Source organism: Papaver somniferum, chromosome 9 (assembly GCF_003573695.1).
Source record: "Papaver somniferum cultivar HN1 chromosome 9, ASM357369v1, whole genome shotgun sequence".
In the NCBI taxonomy this organism is placed as follows: domain Eukaryota; kingdom Viridiplantae; phylum Streptophyta; class Magnoliopsida; order Ranunculales; family Papaveraceae; genus Papaver; species Papaver somniferum.
In genome coordinates this window covers 94,304,985-94,324,487 of record NC_039366.1, presented here as the reverse complement: position 1 = coordinate 94,324,487, position 19,503 = coordinate 94,304,985, and the positions used below count along the sequence as shown (strand labels likewise).

The 19,503-nt window shown below is 36.6% G+C and overlaps 1 protein-coding gene across 1 annotated transcript; it reads left to right on the top strand.

The window, feature by feature from the left end:
* The first annotated feature begins 15,171 nt into the window (after window positions 1-15,171).
* LOC113310326 (tubulin alpha-3 chain) lies at window positions 15,172-19,220 on the top strand. The gene is made up of 5 exons (XM_026558951.1): window positions 15,172-15,517; window positions 16,817-17,031; window positions 17,128-17,327; window positions 17,445-17,953; window positions 18,657-19,220. The coding sequence occupies exons 1-5, from the start codon at window positions 15,405-15,407 to the stop codon at window positions 18,967-18,969; spliced, it is 1,350 nt and encodes a 449-aa protein (XP_026414736.1). The 5' UTR covers window positions 15,172-15,404; the 3' UTR covers window positions 18,970-19,220.
* Window positions 19,221-19,503: the final 283 nt, after the last annotated feature.

The following is a 19,503-nucleotide window of genomic DNA, read 5'->3' as shown; positions in this document are numbered from 1 at the left end:
TACTTCAGTGTTATATAGCTTTGTCATTATAATTAAAGTAAATATACTTGTACATTAATCAAACACTTGGTTTGATCCCATAGTTTGGTTGGTTTCGAACTGATACTATATAGCAAGTGTACATCTTGTGGTTGTAATCTTCTTGACAGTTCCTATCTATATTAGATCACATAAGGGGTGTCTTGAATAAGTTGATATAGAAAAGATTGCGGTGTACTTGGTACCTTCGTCATTTCAAACCTAATAATTAAAACTTCATGAGGGAACTGGTGATGATTCCCACGAGACAAAATCTCTTATTCTAAAGGGATTTGATTCGAAGTTATTATATTGGATCAAAAATTGAAATCATGTCAGAGATTTTCCTGACTTTGTTCGTATCAACAACCAATTCAAAATACTTCAACTTTTTTGTTTCTAATAAGGTTCGAGTTAAATAGCAATGATTCAAAACACTTCTTTTTACACACATTATTTTGAAAACCCAAAAGCTCAACCATATGGATTTGCAAAGTACCAGATTTTCAATTTGATTTGAAGGTATAATAAGTGAACTATCATCAGATTCTCTAGATGATTAATTGGGGATGTTATCACTTGATACTTTCTTTTACCAACCAATGACGTTTGACACTAAAATGTTAAATATATTGAAATCTCGAAAATAAGCCTAGTTGATGGCCGATAATTTTTAGATCTATATATGATCTTTTTTTTATCTTATTGTTATTTCTTCTTAAGAGTTAACATTATTTACATATTTAAGGATAATAATCCAATATTTGAAAATATCCTGGTTTTGTCTAAGTATTTCAAATTCTTGATGATCCAATGGTCGGTTCTTCCAGGATAAAATTCTAAGTATGTGCTGAGACTAGAATAGTTGAATGGTTAGATTGCTAAAAAATGGACTTTGGATGATTTAGCCAAGCTTGGGTTTGGGTTTTGCGTGCTGGAACGGGCCGGAAATTAGGATGTTACACATAAAGTGGATAAAGATGAACCATTTTTTAGGGACCATAGTATTTTTTTGGGGGCCATGATCTTATTAGGCCAACCTCCCTATACTTATAAGGGGTGTCCTAAAGTTAGGTAAGTACACATTTACCCTTTACTTTAATTTAATTTAAATTAAAACTAATCTAATAACTATATAAATCTAATCATATATATCTAATCTAAATGAATCTATTAACCAAAGTCAAAATCAAAAATAGGGAGGAATCGAAATTTTTTGATTTTGAAAAAAAATTATCCTCATCTTCTTCTCTCTTTGTTTGACGTTCCTCGTTCGATTGAAAAATGAATATTACCCGTCAAAATAAGTTGAAAATGGAAGTTGTAGAGAGAAGTTCGGGTAGGAATTATGTGAAAAACTTTGTCGAACTAACCGAACCCAATGGGAATGATGAACATGAAGAACAGTTTGGCTATTTCGCAAAAAAAAATTCCCAACCGAACCTTAGTTCGGTTATGTCGCAAAAAACATTTCCCAACCGAACCCTAATAGTTCGGTTAGTAGCAAAAAACATTTCCCAACCGAACCCTAATAGTTCGGTCTGTTGCAAAAACATTTCCCAACCGAACCTTAGTTCGGTTAGTAGCAAAAACATTTCCCAACCGAACCCTAATAGTTCGGTTAGGTGCAAAAAACATTTCCCAACCGAACTTTAGTTCGGTTACGTCGCAAAAAATGTTTCTTAACCGAACTTTAAGTTCGGTTTGATCGTAAAAAGTTTTAAATTTTTTTATAACCGAACTATTTAATGGTCACACCAAATATAGAGTCCGGTTTGATCGCAAGGAAAAATTTCAATTTTTTGTAACCGAACTTCTTACTGGTAATTAATTATTACTAATCATACTAATCATTAATCATTACGTTCGTTTTTGGTCATAAATTTGGGTAACCAACTTAATCGCAAACAAAATTAAAATTTTTCGCAAAGAAAATTTTCAATTTTTTGTAATAAAACTTCTTAATGGTAACTAATCATTACTAATCATACTAATCACTAATCATTACTAATCATACTAATCATTAACTAATAACTAATTAATCATTAAACTAATACATTTAATTAAGGAGGATAAGTTTGGTATTAAGAAAAACATTTAGATAAGGAGTGATTTAGGATTACTTATAATGTCTTGCCTAAAATAGAATCATAGTCCCCACAAAAAAACCATGCTCCCAAAAAATGGTTCATAAAGATGAGGAACCTACTCCCTACTCCCTACTCATAGTGGCTAGTGTTATCTAGTGGGACGCTGATCATATTGGAATTGCATAACTAGACTGTTTTTTTGGGATAAGGTAAGCGAATATGCTAACCGATGAACTGGGTGCTTGCTCTGGGATGCACTATTCTTACTGTCACTAGCCAACTGGCAGTGCTTACATTAGTGTATAAAGGAAAAGTTTAGATCCAAAATTATATATGGATGTAAAATCAAGGAGCTCGACTCCATGTTGTTATATTAGAAAGGTATAGAAATGTCACTACAGTACATCCCACAGAGATGTTAGCAGGTGAATTCTTTGTAATTAGAAACATTGGCAATTTATTATCAAAGATGTTTGTGTCAAATTGCTGTGTGCTTCCTCCTTGGCAATCCTACTCAAGTATTATCGTGATTCACAATATGATGTTCACAAATTAGAGCATGTGCAGTTGTACTATGCTAAATAATACGAAAATTTATATGTATGCCGAGTGGATAATGGCTGATAGGGTGTCAATGAAGAGTGTTCTTAACTACTCTTGTTGGTGGAACGGCTGACAAAAATGTATTTTAAATGAATCAATCAATCACTTGTGAATCTAATCGGTTGGGTGAATCTTATCATTCTATTACGGAAAATGGGTCATTTGTCTAAATATTTTTAAATCACGGTTTAAATGGACGGGTAAAAAATAGTTTGGGTGAAATAGCCAAAATTTTTTTTTTGTAAGAATGAAACTGGTTTCATCCTATCTTAAATTTAAAAAATAGCAAGGATGAAACTGGATACATCCTGTTTAAATTAAAAATAAGAAAAATAATTGAAAATAGGCACGATGAAATTGGTTACATCCTGCCTATTTTTATACTTTTGGCCATTTAAACAGTATCAAAATCCAACTGTCCATTTCACCCAGGAATTATTGATTCTGGTCTTTTTAACCAATTTTGTGTTTATATTATTAAGTATATCGTGTCATTGCCAACTTAAAGTTCCGTTAACCAGTGAGCGAGCACTCCACAGTCCACACTCCTTCATCTTGTAGGACTCATGGAGGTTTTTTTTTTTACACATCCCCCAAGTGTCCACGCCATGACATGCTACTAGGGGTTTAGTGATCATGATTTGCACCACAAGTAGACATTTAAATTTGTTATTTAACAACTTCTTTAATCTGGACAGTAGTCGGTAAACTTTCTTCCATTTCTTATTCTTTTGTGACCTAGTAGCATTTGGCCGTGCTTCCATTTTCTTTACTTTCGAGCGCAACCTTAATCATGAAAACATACAAGGGATTGAACTGTGGTGTTTTTCTGTACTGCCGACAGAGGCCGACAGAGATTAACTAGTAAATATATTTCTAATCACCTCCAATTTATATAACAAAGGCTAAAATAAGATAAATCTTGTGGTTTGAGACTTCGAGTAACTCAATTTCCATCCGACGTCTAATATATGAGTCAGGTTTGGGGCTCAATAGCATTTTTTCTTTCTTTCTTGAAACATATCGATAACACTTTTCATAATTTATATGGGTTGATATCAGGATTAGCAAAGGATACTATTTGAGCGATCCGAAGGTCAAGATTGCTCAATATTTTCATACCCATGGTATCAGTGTCACTAAAACAATATCCCCCTATATAAGTCGAGGCATTTTTGATCGTAATAAATTATTTAATATTTATCATTTTTTTTCTTCCGATGAACCAATTTGATTTTCTTAAATCTCTTAAATTAATATGTAACACCGTTGTTGTTAGGAGCTTTTCAAAGTGGTTAATCGCATATAACTTTATCAAAACCAAAAAAAAATAACAACCATAAAATGCACAACGTGGTGGAGCCGAATGTTTGAAGATCAAAATACGGCCTTACAACCAAAAATATTTTTATGTGATTCAAAATGTGGACTACGACCTGAAATCCGATTATCGTGAACCAAAGTGTGTAACATAATTTAAAATTTGGCATTGATTACCGAGATCCTGTTAGATAACTTAAAATCTAGATTGCGGTATAATATCTGTCTCGTGATTCGAAATCTACATCATAACTCAAAGCTGCCACCATACTACAAAATATATGTCTCCTGATTAAAAAAATCAACTACACAAATATATCATCGTGACCTAATATTTGCCACATGACTAAAAAGTCGTGACTCAAAACTTGTTTAGTGATTTAAGTCTGTCTTGTGAGTCAAAACATGTCTTATGATCAAAATATGTGTAATTTTCGTTGTGATTCAAAGCAAGCAACGTAATAAAATTTATCGAGTAATCCTAAATCAACGATGTGGACAAAAATTGAGCCCAAATTTGTGCACATTTCGTTCATCCCGATAGGATGGAATTAATAGGCAGAAACCGCCAAAAAGTTAGTTAAAGCAATTCTTTAAAGAGTAATTATAGATTAATTTTTTATTTCATAATCAAAATAATTTCCATTTACAGTGCTTATAAGTTCCATGTATCTCTTTTTTCGTCTTTTCCAAATTTTAATTGTATTATCTCTGCTTATTTTCAAATCTTCATCCCAGTTTTTCTTCTTCTTAGTTTTGAAGTGATCAAAAGTAGAAGAAGTAAACAAGAATAACGAAAGAATAAGATGTATATTAACAATATATTGATCATAGATTAAAATTATCGAGAACCACTGATTGTCTGCAAAAAAAAATTGGACTGAAAAGGTTATATTAAGAGAAGAAAAAAGAAATTCGAAGCTCAAAGAGCAATCAAGGGAGATTACATGTGTATAACAGTCTCCCAATGATGCGAAATTTGGTTACAACTGATGAATCTAAAAACATGCAGATCACAACACCACCAAACAATGGTTTGCTTAATCAAAAATCTGAGTTCATCAACACCCTTAGGTCTAGAACATAGTATTATACTGTTACGCTCGTTCCATATATTCCAGATGATAGCATAAAGAAGAATACTCCATGCTTTTTTTACATCTTCCTATAAGATTGTTGCAACCTCAAGCATGAAAAAAATGTAAGACAATCTCGGGCATAGGCCAAGAAATGTGACTTGCTTCAATGAAGAGATCCTATAGTTCAAAAGGGAAACTACAATGCAACAACATGTTATCTGTAGTTTTATGTCATGGCCCTAGTGCATCCCCTTGTCTAAAAACGAGTGTGAGAAGCAGAAGTAGTTAAAATTAGTTAAAGTTAATTAGTTAGAGTAACTAATCGTATTTATTTCAGCGTTTAATTTAATGAACTGTTAACCTTGGACGTGGATGATGTAACCACGTGTAAGGATGTCTTCTCTTGGGTTTTGTTTTTAGGATTTCATAGTTGTTATTTAAGACAAATTAGTTGTAAACAGAGGCATGAATAGAGAGAAATTGAATCTGGCTTCACTCTGTTGAGTGTAGAGTTATCTAAGCTTCTGTGTTCCATCATTATCATCACATTTACTCCATCGTCTTGTCAAGATCAAACTGGTACTTGACAATTGGTATCAGCCAGTCGATTATCTACTTCAACAATGACTGGTGCTTTGAAAGATGTGGATGCTAGAACTCTATAAATCTCTCACATGCTGAAGACACTCACGGATCTACATACTAAAGAATCTGCAGCTCGTCTGGAAGCAACAAAGGTACAACAAGATTCATTAAACACCTTGGTTGCTTTATCTCAGGAATCTAAAGTACAGTTTACTAATCTTTTCACCCACCTAGCCAAAGCTTTTCCTGACCCCGAGACAACACCATTCTATGGCCGTTCTGCTCACTCAGACAACAACCATTTTGCCGGTACAAGTAAAGATAATTTCTTAAAAACCCCCAAAATGTGATTTCCCAAAATTTGGAGGAGACAATCCTAGGGCTTGGATCCGCAAGTGTGACAGATTTTTCCAACTCAAAGATGTTCCAGTACAGCAACAACTTGAATTTGCAGTTATTCATTTGGAAGGCAAAGCGGATTCATGGTTTTAAGATTTTCAAACTGGTAAACCCACACTTTCTTGGTATGAATTCTCTTCTGCCATTTGTGAACGTTTTGAAGACTTAGCTAATGAGAATTTTGTAGAATGTTTTAATAAACTGTCCCAAATGCATTCAGTAGATGCTTACTTTGAAAAGTTTGAACCTCTTAAGGCCTTAATGCTTCTTAATAATCCTAACCTTAAGGAAGATTACTTAATCATGAGATTTTTGAGTGGACTAAAGGAGGCCATTCATGTCTCAGTTGAGATGCACAAACCAACCACATTGTCTCAGGAATTTTATTTAGCACGCTTACAGGAGAATTCTCTTGCTTTACAACTCCAACAACTCCCTAAACCCCAATCTTACAGATCACCCATCACAACCAATTATTTCAACAAGTTTTATCCTACACCACAGAAAACACCACCTTTTACTTCCCTCCCCACTCCAACTACTGGTACTACTACTACTACTCTACATATCACCACCCAAACCAGTAAGTCCTTGTATGTTCCACCTCCAATTCGACGCCTATCTAGAGAACAACAAGACAAGAGACGAGCTCAAGGCCTCTGTTATATCTGTGATGACAAGTACACTCCATGACATAGGTGCAAGCCTCGACACTTGTTCATGTTTATTAATGAAGAAGAACCTGAGGAGACTCCACGATCATCAACAACTACTAACCTCCCAGACTATTTAATATAATCAGACACGGAGATATCTTTACATGCTCTTACTGGTACAATTAGTGGTGAAACTATTCACATTCCTGGGTTTGTAAAGAACCACTCAGTCACCATCTTGATAGACACAAGGAGCACCCATAACTTCATTGATTCTGCCTTAGCCCATCAGTTGGCCTGTGGCATCCACCCAACAACTCACATGCTTGTCACAGTGGCTAATGGTGCCAGAACCACCAGCACTGACATGTGTCGTAATCTACATTGGACAATGCAAGATCATCACTTTTATGGTGATTTAAGGCTACTTCCTTTAGGTGGTTGTGACATAGTCTTAGGAGCAGATTGGCTGAGCAACTTGGGAGATGTCACCTTCAATCTAGCCAAACTCACAATTTCTTTTCTTCATCATGATGCACTCATTACTCTGCAGGGGACCACTTCCAAACCATCCCTCATGATGATGAGTAGCAATGCAGTTAAAAAGTTTATAAAAAAAACACCCCATCAATGGTGGGCCAATTCTTTCACATCACTGCAACACCTACTGCCTCAGACATCCCTACTGAAGTTCAACAACTTCTGGATGAATTTCAAGATATTTTCTCTGATCCCACTCAGCTTCCACCTCAAAGAGTTTTGGACCATCAAATCCAATTGAAGCCAAATTCACAACCAGTTTCCTTAAGGCCTTATAAATGCCCCTACATTCACAAATCGGTTGTTGAAAAAAATGCTCCAAAATGATATTATTCAAGAAAGTCACAGTCCCTTTGCTTCTCCTATAATTCTAGTGAAGAAAAAATACAATACTTGGAGGTTTTGTGTGGATTATAGGAAGCTCAATGATATCACCATCAAAGATAAGTTTCTTATTCCAATTATTGATGAATTACTAGATGAATTGCGTGGTGCCACTATATTTACTAAGTTAGATTTAAGATCAGGCTACTATCAAATAAGAATTCATGTGCCTGACATCTACAAAACTGCTTTTAGAACCTACCAATGGCCATTATGAGTTTAAGGTCATGCCATTTGGGATAACTAATGCTCCTGCTACATTTCGCATTGATGAACACTATTTTTGGTCCATATCTCAGAAAATTTGTTTTAGTTTTCTTTGATGACATTCTCATTTATAGTTTCAACCTACACGAGCATATTCAACACCTTTCTTTAGTTCTTGCATCACTCAGGAAACACCAATTGTTTGCAAAATTTTCAAAGTGTTGTTTTGCACAAACTTCATTACAATACTTGGGCCACATCATTACTACTCAGGGTGTAGCAGCTGACCCTGAAAAGTTACAGTGCATGCAATCTTTGCCCATTCCAACTAATCTAAAGCAACTTAGAAGGTTTCTAGGCCTTACATGGTATTATAGAAAATTTATCAAGGGCTATGAAACATCTGCAAGCCATTAACAGACTTACTTAAGAAGAATTCCTTCCATTGGTCTCCATTGGCATTAGAAGCTTTCAATGCACTCAAAATGTCAATATGCACTACCTAAGGGTGCACACGGTATGGTTCGGCTCGGTTCTTACCGAGGCCGAGTACCTGTACCTCCCTAACCTCGGTACCAAATTTTTGGACCAGTACCTGTACCTTGTACCTCGGTTCCGGTACCATTCGGTACACCTGCGGTACCAGGTACGGTTCCGGTACTAGTTTCGGTTCCAAACAAAAAAAAAATCTAATCGTTTACTAAGGGGACTGAAAGCATAAGGTCAAGCCAAATCAAAAAACAGAGGACAACAGAGACTTCAGGAACTCAAAAGAAAGAAATGATGGCTTAAGAACAGTTTGGCAGATCAAATAAGCAATACCAAAATATTGCAGTTTTGGAATAAAATTCATCTTGAGTTTCCTTGATCAAGCATATATCTATTTTTAAATGTAAACCTAAGGAGATGGACTCCATGTTAGTTAACATCAGCAGGGTCTGTAATCTAATTAATAGTAGCGTGTGCTGGTATGAAGACGATTATGAAGAGATGTAGCTTTGGTTCAAAACCGCGGTGAACATCCTAAACAACAATGAAGGGGACTCTGCTAACTTAAACAACAGATCAACAATCGGGTATTATTAGATGAATTTCCAGAACAACAATAATCCAATGGCTATTATTAGTTTACTACCCCTAAATATAATGGCTATAATTTTTCGGTACATTCGGTCCGGGACGGTACGTGACCTATATAAGACCGTGTACCTGTACCTGCTTAGGCCCGATTCCTATTTTTTGGACCGGTACTTGTACCCCCTTCCTCGGTTCGGTACAAAAAGGGGTACGGTTCCACCGGTTCCGGGACGGTCCGGCTCGGTTCCTGTGCACCCTTAGCACTACCCTGTATTGGCACTTCCTGATTTTTCTAAGCCTTTTGTGGTGGAATCTGATGCTTGTTATTCTGGTGTGGGAGCTGTGCTTATGCAAGAAGGGAGAGCTATAATATTCTTTAGAAAACCTCTGGGTCCTAAAGCCTTGGGCCTGTCCACCTATGAGAAAGAGTTGCTTGTCGTGGTAATGGCAGTTACAATATGGAGACATTATCTTCTGGGACACCACTTTTTCATAAATACATATCAACAGAGTATTAGGTACTTTATGGACCAGAAAATTACAATTGTCCTTCAACAAAAATGGCTTGTGAAATTGCTAGGATATGACTATACAATCCAGTACAAAAAAGGTTTTAAAAATAAATCAGCTGATGCCTTATCAATATTACATTCTGACACTTTCAATGCTCACTGCCATGCTTTGTCTATGTTAACACCTGGTTGGGCACAAGATATCATCAACAGTTATGATCAAGACACCCCAACAACTACATTACTTCCTCAGCTCTTGGTTAATCCTACTTCTGTCACACATTTTACACTTCATGAAGGCATCTTGAGGTACAAAGGAAGACTATACGCGGGGGAAGCATACAACACCAGAACCAAAATCTTGGAGTTCGTCCATTCATCTGCTATAGGTGGCCACTCTGGCATTCATGGCAGCTGTCAAAGAGCAAAGAGTTATTTCTACTAGAACGGAAAGAAGAAGGATACTACACTTTTTTCAGCAACTGTGACATATGCCAAAGAAATAAAACTGAGAAATCACAACCAGTAGGCCTTCTCCATCCCCTCCTAATTCCCTCTCAAGCATGGTGGCACATCTCAATGGACTTCGTAGAGGGTTTACCCAAATCCAACAAGAAAGATGTTATTATGGTGATTGTGGACAGATTCACCAAATATGCACATTTCATCTCCTTGAGCCACCTCTATACTACTGTCACTGTTGCTCAAGAGTTTCTACATCACATCTCCAAGCTCCATGGCCTTCCTGCCTCCATATATAATTTATGACAGGGACAAGGTTTTTACTAGTGCATTTTGGCAAGAGCTCTTCAAGAATTTAGGTACTAGATTACATCTTAGTACTGCCTACCACCCTCAAACAGATAAATAGACTGAGAGGGTTAACTCATGCTTGGAAGGCTATTTGAGGTGCATGACAATCCATAAGCCCATGCAATAGACCAACTGGCTCTCACTAGCTAAATGGTGGTATAAATCCAACTACCACCATAATATTAAGATGCCACCTTTCACAACCATTTATGGTTATTCTCCCCCACATTTAGCTTTCCCTTGTGAAGTCACATCATCAGTAACTGCTGCGGAAGACTACTTGAAGGACAAGGATGCTATCCTGAGCATTTTGAAAGAATATCCCCATCAATCCTAGGAGAGGATGAAGCTATTTGCTGATAAAAAAGGGTAGATAGGTCATTTGAGGTAGGGGACTATGTTTACTTAAAGCTCCAACCTTACAAGCAGTCCTCTATGGCGGTGCGCAGGAACTTCAAGCTGTCTGCCAGGTACTTTGGCCCCTTCAAGGTGCTCAAAAGAGTTGGTGCAGTAGCATACCAGTTAGAGCTCCCTGCTCAAGCCAAAATACACAATGTATTTCATGTGTCCCAGCTCAAGCAAAAGATAGGAGCTACAACCACCACATTACATAACTTACCACCAGTGGATGACGAGGGTGAAATTGTTTTGGTCCCAGTGGCTGTATTGGGTTATCGACAGGACTTACCCAAAGGTACCTCCGTCCTTCAAGCTTTCCTTCAATGGTCACACACATCCCCGGGAGACGCAACATGGGAGGACATCACCAATGTGCAGGCAGACTTTCCAAAATTTCGTCTTTGAGGACAAAGATAGTCTGGAGAACGGGGTACTTGTCATGGCCCTAGTGCCTACCCTTGTCTAAAAACGGGTGTGGGAAGCAGAGTAGTTAAAATTAGTTAAAGTTAATTAGATAGAGTAACTAATCGTATATATTTCAGAGTTTAATTTAATGAACTGTTAACCTTGGACGTCGCTGAAGTAACCACGTGTAAGGCTGCCCTCTCTTAGGATTTTGTTTTTAGGGTTTCATAGCTGCTATTTAAGACAACATCAGTTGTAAACAGAGGCATGAATAGAGAGAAATTGAATCTGGATGCACTATGTTGAGTGTAGAGTTATCTAATCTTCTGTGTTCCATCATTATCATCACATTTACTCCATCGTCTTGTCAAGATCAAACTGGTACTTGATATTTTTAACAACTGAATTGCATATTGGACATTCATCTCTATCGATGTTGATTCCTCTACTGCATAACATAGTTCTTGTCGGTAGAGAATCGCGGAAAGTCGCCCAAAGAATCAACCTGACTTTGTTGGTTTATTTTAATCTTAGTTTGTTTAAGGAATAATTTGCTGTGTTAGTTAACAACGAATTGATCACAAATTAAAGTTACCAAACTTAAAATTTTCTCCTGCTAAACTTCTCAGATTGTGTTCCATCATATTGTCTGAGGATAATATTCAATAACAATCAGATTAAAACAAGAATTTTATAGGATTTTTGTGACATAATTAACCAAATTTTATAGGATTTTTGTGACACCGCTAACCAAGCCCAAACCCTAACTATGAAAAAAGAAACCTAATATATCAACACATGGGCAACGAGAATACAAAAGAGAATGAGATCGAGAAAAATGGAAAAGATGTTTGAATGTAATCAACGATATGTGCAGAGCTCATTTGGGTTTTGAGAAAGACGAATGAAAGAAATAAAATAACGTGAAAAACACAGGTGGTTTTGATATGTCGTCAGCCAATTAGGATTGCCGAAATGTGCACCTCACAAATTTGGACTCACAAAAATTAGTAAGGAGCCTAAAATTTATTACATGACCAGAATTTGCACCGAAACTAAAAATCTACCTCGTTAACTTGCCATGTAACCTTCACTTGGTACCGTGACACAAAATTTGTCGTGTGACTTTAAAATTACTCTTGACCAAAAAATTGCACCGTGATCCAAACTTTTTCCATGGCTCTAATCAGCACTGTCATTCGAAGTCTATCTTGGAAAACCCAAATATTGTCTCACTATTTAGTATCTTTTGTCATGACCGGCCCTGAAAGTACATCATAACTCAAAACTGCTACCATAATACAAAATATATGTTTCCTGACTGAAAAATCAACAATATAACTCAAACTACACCATCGTGATCTTATACATACCACATGAATAAAAAGTCTCGTGAGTCAAAACTTGTTTATTAAAATTTATATAATTGTCATCGTGATTCAAAGTAACAACATAACCAAATTTGTCGAGTAATCCTAAATCAATAATATGTACAAAAAAATATTAAGAACCTTAAAATTTGTGATGGGACCAAAATTTGCGTTGAGACCGAAAAGGCACCTCGTTATCTTGCACTATAACTCTCACATAGTACCGTGACTCAAAATTTATCGCGTGACTTACAGATTACCATGGAACTGAAAAATTACGCGGTGATCCAGAATTTTTCCAATTGCTCCAAATCAGCATTGTGATCCAAAGTCTACCTGGGATGACCCCAAAAATGTCTCATGATTTAATTTCTTCATCGTGACCCAAATTAGCCGCATTGTGGCCTAAAAAATAGCTTCATAGCCTTCTTGACCTAAAATTTACAATATGACCCTAAATTTACAGTTGTAACCAAAACATTTCACGGGGGAGAGCTATAATTTCAAGAAAGAAGGGCAAAAACCTCGTGAGTCGAGACATGACTTTTTATATAAGGGCCAACTATCATGCACCTAATTACTTTCAATTTCGAATTCGACTTGCGAACCTATAAACTACGTACAAAATCTGTACACTATAGGGTGAGAAATTGACCACGAGTCTACTTGGTGACCCTAGGACTAACATGTGATTCCAATTATGCACTGTGACCAAAAACCTGCTTCATCACAATTTTTTGTGCTCTTTAACCCTAGATTTATCTGTGTAACCCAAGATTAACATTTACCAATCCAAAATATTTTTCGTGATCAAAATTTTTCCATAGTGGCTCAAAAATTTTCTTCGCAACCTAGAATATGTCTTGTGAACCTAAATTATCACTATGATCCAAAAGTTTCTGAGTGGCTCAAAGTTTGTCATGAGACTCAAATTGAACACCTTGATCCAAAATCTCAAATGTGATCCCAAAATATGTGATACTGTAACCTAAAAATTGGCACCATGCCTAACAATGCGGCCATCATTTCGACCGTAACCATAAATCTACTGGTGTGAACCAAAATATTTTCCGTAAACCAAAATTGGTAAATAAACTAAAACCTATATCGGCGTCAAAGAGTAAGAAACTGTTTATACACACCCATAAGTTAATTTTGACTTCTGGAAGCAAAAAAATCAGAAGTTAGTTTGGGTACGTAATTTCAGAATGATTTCTGGAAGCAAAAAAAACTAACTTTTTATGAAGCAAAATGTTTTACACTGCTGCTTCTGGTATCCAAATCCAAATGCACTATAAGCAAAAATTAACCTTGTGATTAAAAAAACTATATTAGGGCTCAGCTTCTAGCTTGTGACTAGTATAGTCGATTTTGGCCGTCTGGTCTTGGTCCATGGACGAGACAACTCTCTCAATTTCGTAGAGATGAGATCTATCAGAGAAATTCGTCGAGACCACCGAGATCTCACCGCATGAGTCGAGGAGTTATATAAGAATCTCATTTGATTTAAAAATAAAATTAGAACTAGTCCTGAATGACTCAATTTTTTTTCTACCGTTGTGTGGAATTGAGAATCGTATTACCGGTCAACTCCCTTAAATACTTTTATCTCAAAAAGATAAAAAACAAAGAAAAATTAAATAATTTTATTTACGACCAAATGCACGCAAATATCGTTTTTCCTTATTCTTCTTCCATCTCTTCTTCCGTTAATCCCATATATTGGTTTGACAAAAAATATATATGGATTCTCTTCTACCAGGTACTATACCAGAACTTGTACCTATTTGTAAAGGTTAATCCATTTTTTGGATCTAATCTATTTCGAATGAATGCTTAGTCAGGCCTACTTGACGGATCTCTATAACAACTTTGGAAGTATTGCATTGTTGATGATGGCGGTCTTCCAAAAGTTCATTCCATAGCAGGTATGCATTGCATTGCTGCTGCAAAGAAATGTTACAGCAGCGCCAAAACATTTGGGGTATTACCCAACATGGCCTTTACAATACTGTCTTGTCCTTCCATAAAGCCAACAAATAATTAGGCGGATACGGTGAACTTTCGGCTGAAATATCATACAGCTAACCGAAGTACTTGGTGTCGTGTATCTTATCTGGCATGACACGCCACGTGGGTTAGTAAGTCGGTTTCATTTTCCACCCTCCTACAGTATTGGGTGAACATAACCTCCACCTAAAACACACCAAACATAGTTATAAATCTAGACGGTACTTTCACCCACTGGAATAATTGGGTGAATAAATCTGTACTTATCTTAAATGTTCAGACAAACCGAATAGTAATTTAAAATCTTCTTTTATTTTAGATATTTTTGAGGTCTACATTGCATCATCAATCATTGATATATTCACTTGCCCACTTGTTCGAAAAATTACGATCGCCAGTGTGTCGTACATACGTAAATATGGATCTCAGGAAAGGGTATTCTCGTCACAAAATTACAAAAACAGCGAGGCAACATCTTTAACTCCACCGTTCGTGTACACGTGTCGTGCATAAGCGAGTCCTTTATTTACCCTCATAACAATAGTTAATAACATAAGAATCCTGATATTTGAAGAGACAAGATCCATCACTAGAAGGTAATGAACCGTTAGATGAATAGGACCCACAACATTGGTTGGCGCCAGAGAGGGGTAGTGTTTGAGACTGCGAAAAGCATCGGACTCGAAATGAATATTACATCTAGTTAAATATATTCTCTCCGGACTTGAAAAAGTTTTATACATAATAAGGTCGAAAACCCCATTTCTAGTCATTCTTTCTCTTTCTCCTAGTACTCCTACTGAAACAGTGGGAAAAACTATTCGACCTGTTTTCTTCATAAAAACTAGATCGAGAGTTTTGGAGAAGAGAAAGAAAAATAATAATTAGGGTTTTGATTCTGTCTGGTTTATTTGAAGGAAGTTAAAGATCTAGAGATATGAGAGAGATTATTAGTATTCACATTGGTCAAGCTGGTATTCAGGTTGGAAATTCTTGTTGGGAGCTTTATTGTCTTGAACATGGAATTCAGCCCGATGGTATCATGCCTAGGTACGTTTTTCCACAAGTTTTGTTCAATTTGTTGCACCTTTTATGGTAATGGATTTTTTCTTTGATTTTGTTAAATATAGATCGAGTTTGTGTATGATCTTGTATGTTTTTTTGTTTCGTCTGTTCCTGTTCGCGGTGGCTCTGGTTTCGTATTAGAAACCTCATAAGATCTGTCGGTTGTTATTTTAGTATATTTCTGTGTTTTGATTTGCATCTTAAAAGCGAATATGTTTCATTTTTGTGCATTTGTTATGAGTTATTGGAAATAAAATTTGAGGAAATATTCTGTAGGTATGATTATGTGTGGACAGATCCGCATAATGACCTATATTTACTAGCAAATGACAAACAGAGTCGAATTACAGAGCAATATAAAGATGAAAAAGTCTCAGAATTGCATCTCTTGGTTATTTGATATAATTTTGTTTGGATCTGATTTCTCAAGTTGGGTGTTTCAAACTCTTACATAATTTTGTTTTCTGTAAATCAAATGGTTTTACAGTTTTGTGTTGTAATGAATTGAATGATAACAACAAACTTTACTGAGTTACTGTGAAGTATTTTTATTTTAATTGTTTTTTACTGCTTCAATCTGGAGTTGTGAGTTACTGTGAAGTATTTTTATTTTAATTGTTTTTTACTGCTTCAATCTGGAGTTGTGCATTTTTAATTATGTTAGGACAAAGAAAAATCACAGTTTTGTTCCTTTTGTTTCCTCTGGATTTGGAGTAGTTATTCTGGCTTAATTATGTCATTTCACACGGTGTTTGCTTCTGGATCTCAAATGTTGTGGAAGTGGTGAACTGTATATTAGTATATTACATAAAATTGCATCTTTTTAAGTATGATACACATTTGGTTTATTCTGTCATGGGTCACATCTTTATCATGCTACTCTTTCTTCCTTGTTTGCAATGATCAAATGGCTTGAAAATAGTCACACTATCGTTATTACTGTGCAAACATAATGTACGAGTGCAATTAGTACCAGGGGACTTTGATTGTTTCTATCTCAAAGGTTCATGTCACGTTTCTTATTAATTTAAGTCATTCTGCTTAGACTGTAATATTGTTGGGGACTTGGGGTGATTCGTCTTGCTTCATACTTCATACTTACCTACACTACAATGTAAACGTTTTATTCATGACATCTCTCTGCTGAGGTGTGGAAACAGATTATTAGCGCGGCATCTATATTTTAGCGTGGTTTGTCTTATTTTTTCTTGCAAGTTACGGAAATAGCAATCAAAGATAAAAGATATGTGTAATCTAAATGTGATCTGGATTTCTTTTTTGTAGTGATAACTCGGTAGGAGTAGCGCACGATGCTTTTAACACCTTCTTCAGTGAGACTGGTGCTGGCAAACACGTTCCTAGAGCTATCTTTGTCGATCTAGAACCCACAGTCATCGATGAGGTTAGGACTGGAACTTATAGACAACTTTTCCATCCCGAGCAACTAATTTCTGGTAAAGAAGATGCTGCTAATAACTTCGCAAGAGGACATTATACAGGTAAACTACCTTCTTTGAATTAAAAATTATAATTCAGCCGTTGTTCCATGTGTTTTACATATTGATCTTAAATTACCTTGGGATTGGCATCTGCAGTTGGAAAGGAAATTGTGGACCTTTGCCTTGATAGAGTTAGGAAACTAGCAGACAACTGCACTGGCTTGCAAGGATTTTTGGTATTTAGTGCTGTAGGTGGTGGTACTGGTTCTGGTTTGGGATCTCTACTGTTAGAGCGCTTGTCCGTAGATTATGGAAAGAAGTCTAAGCTTGGTTTCACCATCTATCCCTCTCCTCAGGTACTTTATCATGATTACTTGAAATGGGCTTGTTCCTCTAGTATGAGTGTCTTCTCTTCACCATTTGTTTTTCCTATGCACATACGTTAATTTCTGGCGAACAATATTGTACTGCAGGTCTCTACTGCAGTTGTGGAACCATACAACAGTGTACTGTCTACTCATTCCCTCCTTGAACACACAGATGTGGCAGTACTGTTGGACAATGAAGCTATTTATGATATTTGCCGTAGATCCCTTGACATCGAGAGGCCAACATACACAAATTTGAACCGTTTGATATCTCAAGTCATATCATCTTTGACTACTTCCTTGAGGTTTGACGGAGCCATTAATGTGGATGTTACCGAATTCCAGACTAATCTTGTACCATACCCTAGGATCCACTTCATGCTCTCGTCGTACGCTCCTGTCATCTCCACAGAGAAGGCATACCATGAGCAGCTATCAGTTCCCGAGATCACAAGTGCAGTGTTTGAGCCTTCAAGCATGATGGCCAAGTGCGATCCAAGGCATGGAAAATACATGGCTTGCTGTTTGATGTACCGCGGTGACGTTGTTCCAAAGGACGTTAATGCTGCTGTGGCTACTATCAAGACCAAACGGACTGTTCAATTTGTTGACTGGTGAGTAAAATCCCGACATAAATAGCTATTCAGATTTCAGACAACTAATATGGTTTTATTTGATTCACATGCGTTTGACTGAGGTGAAGAGAATTTCCAATTCTCCTTACCCGATGGATTAGATGTCCAATACTGTTATGGGATTAGCATCCACACACATAAGATATTATGGCTTTGTTCTCCCGTATTACAAGGGGGTGTGTGTTAAAGGCTAGTGCAGGATAGGTGGAGAGTTTGGAGGTGAGCCATGTAACCTTGATATTACACCAACAGTATGGTGCACATATATCTCTTGGACCGAATTGGAGATCTGCATCTTTTTTTTTGATAAAGATGTAGAAGAGTTAACATGTAGCTGCACCTGGAATTTAAGTTTCTTATTGAATTTTGGCTGGTTGTGAATACCACTCTTAGGTGTCCATATTTCTTACACAGCTGTAACATTAGCCTTATTATTGGTCGTAAATGCTGTAGTATTAGGTTTAGGTTTTTGAATGTGTTCTCTGAATCATTCTAGACGAATGAACATAGAGTACAGATTCAAGAAGCAAGCTGTTTGAGGTTGACCTCAAAATAGTTGCTCCTAGTAGTGCTGGTAACAGCATATTACAGGAAGGCAACTGTCTTTTGATACCAATTTATCTCTGTTACTGCTCTCATTGTTGATCTGCATAGGATGTGATGTAATACGCATGTGTTTCAGGTGCCCAACTGGTTTCAAGTGTGGTATCAACTATCAGCCCCCAACTGTGGTACCAGGTGGCGATCTAGCTAAGGTGCAACGTGCAGTATGCATGATCAGCAACAACACTGCAGTTGCAGAGGTGTTCTCACGTATCGATCACAAATTTGATCTCATGTATGCCAAACGTGCATTCGTTCACTGGTATGTTGGTGAAGGTATGGAAGAAGGTGAATTCTCTGAAGCTAGAGAGGATCTTGCTGCACTTGAGAAAGATTATGAGGAAGTTGGTGCCGAGGGTGTGGACGAAGAAGGTGATGATGAAGATTATTGATAATGCCTTCCTTCAGAACAAAATTGTTCAGCTCATCTGGAATCTTAATCCTGTACTTCAGTTGTTTTCTCTCTTCTCAGTTGTGTCAATGTGTAATCAAATCATCATTAGATTCATCTCCTGTAACTTCTGAATTGCTCTTGTTGTGATCGTATAGTTTGTCTTTTGCTTATGATATTATCTGGAGATAATGTTGATTCTTTTCTTCTCATTCTCAAGGAATTCAAGTTGGTATTGTTAATTAGTACTCCATTATGGTGTCGTTTCCTAATAATTTTGTGCAGCATTGAGATACTCAGACTGCAGGTGCCTATGTAGCAATGTAAGATGACACATAATTCTACAGAATGGTAATTAAAGCTTCGGTGGTAGCTATATGAGATTTATCCCAGAAAACTAAGTCATTTTTAAGGTCTGTGCAGGTCAAAATATCAGAGAGTTCTATATTCGTTCCTACTCCCTTGCGTAGTACTAGTAGTAGCATATATTCGAGGATAAACAGTTTATCATAAATTAGCTTTCCTAGACTCATTT

Excerpts from the sequence above, each read along its gene's own strand:
- LOC113310326 (XM_026558951.1), top strand. The coding sequence starts at position 15,405 with ATGAGAGAGATTATTAGTATTCACATTGGTCAAGCTGGTATTCAGGTT. Across the intron at positions 15,518-16,816 it reads CCCGATGGTATCATGCCTAG|TGATAACTCGGTAGGAGTAG; the intron begins GTACGTTTTTCC and ends TCTTTTTTGTAG. Across the intron at positions 17,328-17,444 it reads CCATCTATCCCTCTCCTCAG|GTCTCTACTGCAGTTGTGGA; the intron begins GTACTTTATCAT and ends ATTGTACTGCAG.